The 10762-nt window shown below is 42.3% G+C and overlaps 1 protein-coding gene across 1 annotated transcript in view; it reads right to left on the bottom strand.

The window, feature by feature from the left end:
- Nucleotides 1-4126: 4126 nt before the first annotated feature.
- LOC137380909 (transmembrane protein 26-like) overlaps nt 4127-10762 on the bottom strand; it is a 49033-nt gene continuing 42397 nt past the window's right edge. The window contains exon 6 of the mRNA XM_068053317.1: nt 4127-5574. Coding sequence (XP_067909418.1) covers nt 5234-5574 — 341 coding nt within the window. The 3' untranslated portion in view covers nt 4127-5233. The remainder of the gene's footprint in view (nt 5575-10762) is intronic.

Below are 10762 nucleotides of genomic sequence, written 5' to 3'. Positions count from 1 at the left end.
TGTTGTGGGAGTTTGCTTGCACAAATTGGCTGTCATCTTTCCTACATTAAAGAGTGACAACACTTCAAAAGTACTTTGTTGGCTGTAAAGAGCCTTGGGATGTCCTGAAAAGTTCTATATAGATACAATTTCTTTCTTTTAGTGAACAAGTTGGGCCATTCGCTATAATAACAACTTCATGGTCACTTTTATTTAAAATTTAATGCAGGTTGATAAACAACCACACTGGAACTTTGAACTCACAGAGCAGTGGATTACTGGTCTAGTAAAATAACCACTAACTACATCATGAGCCTTTAGCTGCTGTCCTCGACAGAGATCTAGGTGAAGGGCCAAGGCTAATAGTCTGGGACAACATCAAGTTAGAAATAAGAAGGAGACAAAAACATTGATCACGATAAATATAGAACTGGCGGCTCAATGATGTCACGCTGGTTTCTAAGAGATTGTAAGTGTTTTGAGTCTGTAGAGTGCTGAAGTTTTGGACCTCACAAACCTTTCTTTGTTCATAGTGAAACTGCAATGAACAACCTATGGCCTGAACTAGCCTCTCCCTTGTGTAGTTCTTCAGGTTGGGAATGTTATTTGAGGCTAATGGGAAGTAGGGTACAAATCTTCAAGAAGCAAATAGGGAACAAAATGGAAGCAAAGCCAGATGAGCAAATCTGGTTGAACTTGTTTTAAAGGAGTTGTGAAGGAAAAGAATGCTGTCTGAGGACTGATCATTAGCATATTGTTTAAATCACATGTCTGTCTTCTTTCTGTGGTCCCATAATATTTACACAATCTGGAAAAACATTTCTAATAGCAATAAATGTAACCTTTTGTTCCCTCCAGACCCGATTATTCCAATGCTCTCCTGGCCAGCCTCCTATAGAGTCATAGAGTCGTACAGCATAGAACCAGGCCCTTCGGCCCACTGCGTCCATAATGCCTATCTATACTAATCCCACCTGCCTGCATTAATTCCATATCCCTCGATGCCTTGCTCATTCAAGTACCTGTCCAGATGCCGCTTAAATGTCGCTACTGTTCCTGCCTCCACCACCTCCTCAGGCAGCTCATTCCGGATACCCACTATTCTATGTTCCACCCTTCATAAACTTGAGCTAATCCAAATCTCTGCTACCTGTATCCTAACACACATCAAGTCCCATTCACCCATCACCCCATTCTTGCTGATCTGCTTTGGCTCTCAGTCCCAAACACTTCAATTTTATCCTTGTTTTCAAATCGCTCCATGGCCTTGCCCCTCCCTATCTCTGTAACCTCTTCCAATCCTACAACCTACAACCTTCCAGTCTTACAAAAAAATGTTCCTCCAATTCTGGCCTGAATTTTAATCTTTCCACTATTGATGGCTTTCCTTCAGTAGTCTAAACACTAAGCTCTGGAATTCCTTCTGTAAACCTCTCTATTTCTCTCTCCCTCTTTTAGACGGTCCTTAAAACCCACCTCTTTGACCAAGTTTTTAGTCACTTGTTCTAATATCTGCTTCTGTGGCTTGGTGTCAATGTTCATCTGATAACATTCCTGTGAAGCGATGTGGCACCTTTTACTCTGTTACGGGGCTATATTAAAGCAAGTTTTTGCTGCTGAAGGTTACAACGCTGCAAATTGTAATGAAAGTTGCATTTCTTGCTCACCCTCTGGGTGCCCAATATTTATTAAAATTTGAAATATTCCACATTTTCACAATATAGTGTGCTAATCTGATAATTTTCATTTTGAAGAAGTTTTAAATAAACGGTTATTAAGATAAGGAACGTTTGTGCAACCCTGCAAAATGTGACATCTCAAAAGTGGATGCACTCTTCATCAACGGGGTTTGGATTTGGTGATTTCCACTTTTGAAGTGAGTCACTGTTGTAATGTTGGAGCAAACTCTCTGCAGAAATTTGAAATAAAATGATGCCCTGGAAGGGATGTGTGCATGTTCCTTTACTGTTCTTTATTCCAATGGTGACAATATATAGTTCCAGAACCTTTTATACTGCTTCTTCTAAGTGATTCCCTGGTGGAAGGACTGTGGTGGACGCCTGCTGTATGTCAGTGGTAACTATTTTGATGAAGGTATCCTTTTATCTCCTTGTGCTAGGCTATGCCTGGGCCCTGCAACTGGTTGAGCCACATTCCCTGCTCTGGTGACTGCTGGACCTTCACTGCTTCATTCCCTTGCCCAGAGTCCCTACTTCCTGCCTCCAACCACATTTAAGTTGCCTCCAATGTTTTTGCCCCATCTAAATGCTACATCTCATCTGGGGGTCTTTGACTATCGAGATCCAAATTAGGACCAAGGGGGCTGCAGCCCCCTGGTTGAGAACCCCTGCTTTATGGAAGGAAACCTGCCATCCTTACCTGGTCTGGCATATATGTAACGTCCAGTCCCACACCAACGTGGTTGACTCTTAACTGCCCACTGAAGTGCGCTAGCAAGTCACTCGGTTGCATCTAATTGCTAAAATATGGACTGTAGTAGTTCAAGAGAATGGCTCACCACCACCTTCTCAGGGCAACTAAAGATGGGCAATAATTGCTGGCCTTGCCAGTGATGCCTGTAGCCCAGGAATTTTTTTTTAAAATCCTTAGTTTTATTAGCCTGCACTTGCAAAGAACACCACGAGCAGAACCAAACGAGTGCGTTTCCCTTTGAGTGTGATACTATCTTATCTCTTTACATGCTGAGTGTAGCAATGTAAAAATACAGATTAGTTGTTAAGTGAATGCTGTCTCAGTTTTTGGTACCTGAAATACTGGACATTGGCAGCCAAGACATGAATAAGCTTTAATTGATATGATCAATTGAAGATAGGGGCCAGAATTTTATGCCACCCCAACGAGCGGGATCGTGGCGAGAGGGTGGTGTAAAATGGAGTGGGAGGCTCCAGAAGGCTTTCTCGACCTACTCCCACCACCGCCGCCCTTTACGTAGGATGGGGCGGGGGGGGGGGGCGGGGGGGGGGTGGTGAGAAACCACCCGCCTGCCCCAGGCCAATCAAGGCCCTTAAGTGGCCACTTAACAGCCATTTAAGGGCCTTCGCCCGCATCCACATGGATTTTACACGTGGCAAGCAGGCAGCCTGGAAACAGGAAAAGCTGCCTGGAATAACCAGGCGGCTGCTAATCATCCCGGGAGGCGGTGGGGGTGGGGGGGGGGACCAGGCTCATTGAGCACAGGGTGCATGATGCCCCAACGACCCTCAGCACCCGACACCCCCCCCCCCTTCTCCCCAACTGACCACCCCTGCCTCACTGGGTCCGACCAATTACCCCCGGTGAGGCAACCAAAAATTGCTTTTCCTCCCAGCTCCACGTCTTCTTCTATCTTAGGCTGGGCTGCAGTCCCAGCAATGGCCACTGCTCCCAGTGGCACTGCTGGGACTAAGAGTTGCCAGCCAGCTGATTGCCCAGTAGCTCAATGAGACAGGACTTCCTACCTCAAGCGGGTGGAAGTCCCGCCTCGGCACAATTAAAGCCTGGGGACCCGTAAAATACAGAACAGATCCCCAGGCGAGGCGAAAGCAGGTTTGCCATCGGCTTTTACATCAGAGGCCGGCTCCCATCCGCCCACTGTAAAATTCTGGCCATGATCTCTCTGGACTGGTTTTGTTTGTCTGAGGGGGTGAGGGAGGAACTTTCCAGAATATTTTTCCCTATTGGCCCTGTTTTTTTCAGATTTTTTGCCTCTCCAGGAAATTACATGACTGTTGGTTGGGGAGGGGAGGGGGTGGGGGGCGGGTGTGTTTGGGTGGTATGGAGGGTGGGGGGTGGGAAGTGTCTGGTCTGGATGCTCCAGGCATCATGGTGTGGGGCAGGCTCAATGGTCCAGCTGGACTTGCCTGCCTGTGAATTTCACACGTTCTTATGTAAAAGCAATGAGGAATTCTAACTGCACTAGATTCCCTTAAAATCAATTCATCCCGTTGAGAGCAGCTATCCCTTTGATTTCACCCATTGCCTTACTTGACACGTTGCAGCTCAGCTGAGATCACAAGTTCACCAATAGAGGGAGGGATTGAACTGGGACTTCTTGCTCCTCTGCTGTTTATCAAATAGCCTTTTGTTACCAAAAGAATTGTGGCACAGTTGCAAAGTTTTGTTTGTGCTGCTCAGAATGTGTTGGCACAGAAGATATACCTTTATAAAATTCACAAAACACACAATACATTTGATTATTAAATGACAGACTTGTTTCGATCTAATCATTGCTTCGGAACAGCACAGTGTGGGAAAGCACAGAATGTGACATTTATTCTGCTAAGCAGTAATTCAAGTCTGTATGCACTACATATGCATGATTACATTTTTGTTTTTTCCTCCTGAATCTTGACAAAAATGATTCTATTTCAAACCAACTTCGGAATGAGGCATCTTAAAATGTACTTTAAAAAGGTTTATAAGACACCTTAAACAGGATAAAACAAACAGGACACCGCACTTTCGACCAGAAGTCAGAAGATTGTGGGTTCAAGTCCCACTCCAGAGACTTAAGCACAAAATCGAGCCTGATGCTTCTAGGACAGTACTGAGGGATTGCTGCATTGTCATATGTGCCACCTTTCAGATTAAACATTAAACCAAGGCCCCATCTGCTCTCTCAGGTGTTCGTAAATGATCACTGTTTAAAGAGTAATTGAAGAGCATTATTTGAAGAGGAGCAGGGGAGTGCTCCCCGGTGTCCTGGACAACATTTGTCTTTCAACCAACAGCTAAAATAGATGAGGTTATTTATAGCATTGTTTTTCTCATGCGATCTTGGTGTGTGTAAATTGGCTGTTGCCTTTCCTAAAATACAACAGTGACAAAAATACATCATTGCCTGTGATGAGCTTTGGAACATCCCAACTTTGTGAATGCAATTTCTTCCTTTTTAGATGAGCACAGTCTCAGTGTCGTGAAGGGGAAGATTTTGAATCCTGCATTCTCGGTGGAGCACGCCTCTCAGGTGAGAGAATCAGAGCTATAGTGTCCGAGGCATCTCACCAACTTTCACTCCCAGTGAAGATCACATGATGAAGAAATGATCTTCTGAACTTGCTCCTAGACCTGTGCCATCTGGTGCTGCTGCTCTGGCATGAGGGAAAGTGCTGTTCAATACTTCATCTGATCCCGGCTGGCTGGCGTATCAGAAGCAGTTGGACATTCACTTGATTCCTGATGACACTGGCACCACCCTTGCTGAGTCCAAATGCTGCCAGCCCATTCCAATCCTCATGCTCAAGCAGTGGCACAGCTACTCAGGGATATCATCCATCTCAGTGACACTTGCGGAGACATTGACCTCAGTGGTCACATGTTGCTGCTTCTGACACGACTGCCGCATTTCTAAATAGATCACAACCAGCCGGTATATCTGTAGTGTCAGCACCAAAGCATTCTTGATTGTGAAGAACAACAGCATCTGGTGAATGATCCTTTGATTGAACATTAGGAACAATCGGAAAACGAAGAAGGGTCCATCTTGTATGAGTACACTTATGGTGATATTCCAGAGGTCTGCACTGTATTTGTACAGCTGTATTTTCCGTGTTGGTGTGTTCCCGTGAGAAAGTGGTTCTTCTGTTTTCTGCAGCACTGTAATTCAATGAGCAAAGGTCAATTTTAGAACTGCTTTAAAATTAACATGTTTTTGTAGTTGTTGTTTTGGTATCTTCACACTCTCTCCGTGGAGAACAGTGTGAAGTAATGGAAGGATTTGCAGGCTGATTAACAGTCTGACAAGCCGCATCGTGAATGAACACTCCTTCCATGGCCGTAACCATCTTTATCTGTCAACAGGCTAGGTCATTCCATATGGTGGGAGGGCTTTATGGGCTCACAATCCATACGATAAAGGAGAGGTCACCAGTGCCTCACTGGATGTTAACCCAGAATTCAGAACAGGTGCTCCGGTCTCCACTCACTGGGACTGTTTTGTGGGCTGCAAACCCTGCTTCTTCTGGGTCAGCGGAGGAGATCAGACCACATAAAACAAAGCAAGTCCCCATCACACCTCACTCCATCAACTAACACCATACAAAACATAGGAACATAGGAACGGGAGTAGGCCATTTAGACCCTCGAACCTGTTCCGCCATTCAATGAGATCATGGTTGATCTAAGACCTAGCTCCATATACCCAACTTTGCCCCATATCCCTTAATACTTTGCTAACAAAGATCTATCAATATCAGATTTAAAATTAACAATTGATCTATCATCAATTGCCATCTGCGGAAGAGCATTCCAAATCTCTACCAATCTTTGCTTGTAGAAGTGTTTCCTAATTTCACTCCTGAAAGGTCTGGCTCTAATTTTTAGACTATGCCCCAGAGTCCTAGCCAACCAGCAGAAATAGTTTCTCTCTATCTACCCTATCAGTTACCCTTAATATCATGAAAAAGTTGATAAAATCACTCTTAAACTTCTAAATTCCAGGGAATACAATCCTATTTTGCATAATCACTCCTCATAATTTAACCCTTGAAGTCCAGGTATAATTCCAGGAAATCCACACTGCACGCCCTCCAAGTCCAATATACCTTTTCTAAGGTGTGGTGACCACACTACTCACCATAATCCAGGTGTGGACTAACTAGGGCTTTGTATAACTGTAGCATAACTTCTACCCCCTTGTATTCTAGTCCTCTAGATATAAAAGTAGCATTCCATTAGCCTTTTTGATTATTTTCTGTACCTATTCATGATAGTTTAATGATCTATATACCTGGACTCTCAAATCTCTTCAGACCTGCCCTGTTTCTAGATTTTCACCATTTAGAATGTACTCTGCTCTATCCTTTTGAGGTCCAAAGTGAATGTCTTCACATTTGCCTACATTGAAATCCATTTGCCCCATAGTTTTGCCCATTCACTTAATCTATTCAAGTCTCTTAGTAATTTATGCTTCCATCTACACTGCTTGAAATGCCACCCAACTTTTTGTCAAAAGCAAGCTTAGATATGTGGCTCTCTCTCCCATTATCTAAGTGGTTAATAAATACAGTGAATAGTTGAAGCCACAACACAGATCTCTGTAGGACACCATTAGTCACATCCTTCCATTTAGAGTAACTGATCATTATCTTCTGATGCTCAGCTAATTTCTTAAACAGGTCAATAATTTCCATTCAATTTCATGAGCTTCAACTTAAGTTAAGTCTCTTATGAGGAACTTTATCAACTGCCTTCTGGAAGTCCATATAAATAACATCCTTCGACATTCCCCTGTCCACTACTTCAATTACCTCTTCAAAAAACTTAATCAGGTTCATCACGCATGACCTACCTTTACAAATCCATGTTAGCTTTCACTGATCAGCTGAAACTTTTAAGCTGCTTAGTCACCCTATTCTTAATTGTAGACTCAAGTAATTTCCCAACACCAGATGCTAGGCTAACTGGTCTATAATTCCCTGATTTTCTTCTTTCAACTTTCTTAAATAACAGAGTGATGTGCAATTTTTCAATCAAAAGGAGGGTTCCTGAATTCACAGAATGTTGAAAGATTTTCGTTAGTGAATCTGCAATGTTCTCACCAACTTCCTCTGAAACCCTGGAATGGAAACCATCTGGTTCTGGATTTTTGTCACTCTTTAACTCCATTACTGTTATTTTGTTTACATTACTTTTGGTGAGTACGCATCCCTAATTTAATATTAGATTCCTTGGGATGTCAGGAATGCCGTCCTTTTCTCCACAGTAGATACTGATGCAAAATAATTAGTCTTCATGTTCACCTTTTCCTTATTTTCATTGACAATATCACCATTATCAGTATTCAAGAGGTTCACATTGCTCCTGTTCACCCTCTTTTTCCTATTATAATTGGAAACATTTTTGTGTTGATTTTGGTATCCCTTATGAGTTTCTTTTCATAGTCCCTTTTCGTATCTCTTACTATCTGTTTTGTCACCTTTTGTTGTTCTTTGAATCTCTCCCAGTCACAAGGAACTGTGCTGTTCTTTGTATTTTTGTGTGGTTTTTCCTTTAGTTTTATGTTGGCTCTTACCTCTTTTGTCATTCTTGGCTTTTTTTTTTGGGAAGTACAATTCTTGGCATGAATTGGTTCTGTATCACATTAAATTCATTTTTGAACACCTCCCATTGACCTTCTGTCGTTTTACCCATTAACAGATTTGCCCAGTTTACGATGGACAGTCCTGTTGAACATACGAACATACATACGAATGCACTAACTAGGAGCAGGAATAGGCCATTTGGCCCTTCAAGCCTGCTCTGCCATTCAATAAGTTCATGCTGAACTGATTACTTCACATTTCCACCTACCCCCGATAACCTTCCAACCCCTTGATTATCAAGAATCTATCTACCTCTGCCTTAAAAAGATTCAAAGACTCTACTTCCACCGCCTTTTGAGGAAGAGAGTTCCAAAGACTCACGACCCTCTGAGAGAAAAAATTTCTCCTCATCTCTGTCTTAAATGGGCGACCCCTTATTTTTAAACAGTGACCCCTTGTTCTAGATTCAGGGGAAGCATCATTTCCACAACCACCCTGTCAAGACCCCTCAGGATCTTATGTGTTTCAATCAAGTCACCTCTTACTCTTCTAAATTCCAGCAGATACAAGCCTAGCCTGTCCAATCTTTCCTCGTAAGACATCCTGCCCATTCCAGGTACTAGTAAACCTTCTCTGTACTGCTTCCAATGCATTTACGTCCTTCCTTAAATAGGGAGACCAGTACTGTACACAGTACTCTAGATGTGGTCTCACCAATGCCCTGTATAGCTGAAGCATAACTCCCTACCTTTGTATTCAATTCCTCGTGATAAAAGATAACATTCTATTAGCTTTCCTAATTACTTGCTTTACCTGCATACTAACCTTTTGCAATTCATGCACTAGGACACCCAGATCACTCTGCTTCTCAGAGCTCTGCAATCTCTCACCATTTAGATAATATGCTTCTTTTTCATTCTTCCTGCCAAAGTGGACAATTTCCCACTTTCTCACATTATACTCTATTTGCTAGGTCTTTGCCCATTCACTTAACCTATCTGTATCCCTTTGTAGCCTCATTATGTCCTCTTCACAACTTACTTTCCTACCTATCTTTGTGTCATCAGCAAAGGTTGAGGCCCCAGCACAGATCCCTGTGGCACATCACTCGTTACATCTTGCCAACCAGAAAATGACCCATTTATGCCTACTCTCTATTTCCTGTTAGCTAACCAATCTTCTATCCATGCCAATATGTGACCCCCTCCACCATGAGCTTTTCTGCAATAATCTTTTGTGCGGCACCTTATCAAATGCCTTCCAGAAATCTAAGTACAATACATCCACCGGTTCCCCAATATCCACAGCACACGTAACTCCCTCAAACAACTCCAATAAATTGTTTAAAAATGATTTCCCTTTCACAAAATCATGTTGACTCTGATTACCTTGAATTTTTCTAAATGTCCTGCTAAAACGTCTTTAATAATAGCTTCTAACATTTTCCCTAAGACAGATGTTAAGCTAACTCGCCTGTCGTTTCCTGCTTTCTGTCTCTGTCCCTTTTTGAATAAAGGAGTTACATTCACTATTTTCCAATCTAACGGAACCTTCTCCAAATCTAGGGAATTTTGGAAAATTAAAACTAATGCATCAACTATCTCACTAACCACTTCTTTTAACACCCTAGGATGAAGTCAATCAGGTCCCGGGGATTTGTCAGCCCGCAGCTCCAACAATTTGTTCAGTACCACTTCCCCGGTGATTGTAATTTTCTTGAGTTCCTCCCTCCATTCCATTTTCTGACTTAAGCTAATACTGGGATGTTACTTGTATCCTCAGTAATGAAGACTGATGCAAAATATCTGTTGAATTCATCTGCCATCTTCATAACATCCATTACTAATTTCCCAGACTCACTTTTTATAGGACCAATACTCATTTTGTTAACTCTTTTCTTTTTAAAATATCTATAGAAACTCTTACTATCTGTCTTTATATTTCTAGCTAGCTTTCATTTGTACCCTAATTTTACCTTCCTTATCAATCTTTTAGACCTTCTTTTCTGTTTTTTATATTCTGTCCAATCTTCTGACCTGCCTCCCATCTCTGTGCAATTATAGGCTTTTTCTTTAAGTTTGATACTATCTTTAACTGTTTTACTTAACCATGGATGGTGGGTCCCACCCTTGGAACTTTTCTTTCTCGTTGAAATGTATCTAGTCTGTGTATTCTGAAATATCCCCTTAAATGTCTGCCACTGCATCTCTATTGGTCTATCCCTGAACCTGATTTGCCAGTTCACTTTAGCTAGCTCTGCTTTGATGCCCTCATAATTGCCCTTATTTAAGTGTAAAATACTAGTCTTGGATCCACTCTTCTCTCCTTCAAACTGAATGTAAAATTCAATCATATTATGATCACTGCTACCTAGGGGCGCCTTAGCTATGAGGTCAGTAATTAAACCTATCTCATTGCACAATAACAGGCCTAGTATAGTCTGCTCTCTGGTTGGCTCCAGAATGTATTGTTCCAAGAAATTATCCTGAAAACATTCTATGTACTCCTCATCTAGGCTAACTCTGCCCATCTGTTTTTACCAGTCTATATGTAGGTTAAAATCCCCCATAATTATCGCTGTACCTTTCTGACAAGCTGCCATTATTTCTTCCTTTATACAGTGTGGTTAATGTTAGGTGGCCTGCACACCACTCCCACAAGTAACTTCTTGCCTTTATGATTTCTCATCTCTACCCAAACTGCTTCAACGTCCTGGTCTCCTGAACTTAGGTCATCCCTCTTTAATGCGCTAATACCATCAT

The sequence above is a fragment of the Heterodontus francisci genome, chromosome 20 (genome assembly GCF_036365525.1).
Source record: "Heterodontus francisci isolate sHetFra1 chromosome 20, sHetFra1.hap1, whole genome shotgun sequence".
Taxonomy (NCBI): domain Eukaryota; kingdom Metazoa; phylum Chordata; class Chondrichthyes; order Heterodontiformes; family Heterodontidae; genus Heterodontus; species Heterodontus francisci.
The sequence above is the reverse complement of the archived record's forward strand: the minus strand, read 5'-3'. Positions and strand labels throughout refer to the sequence as shown.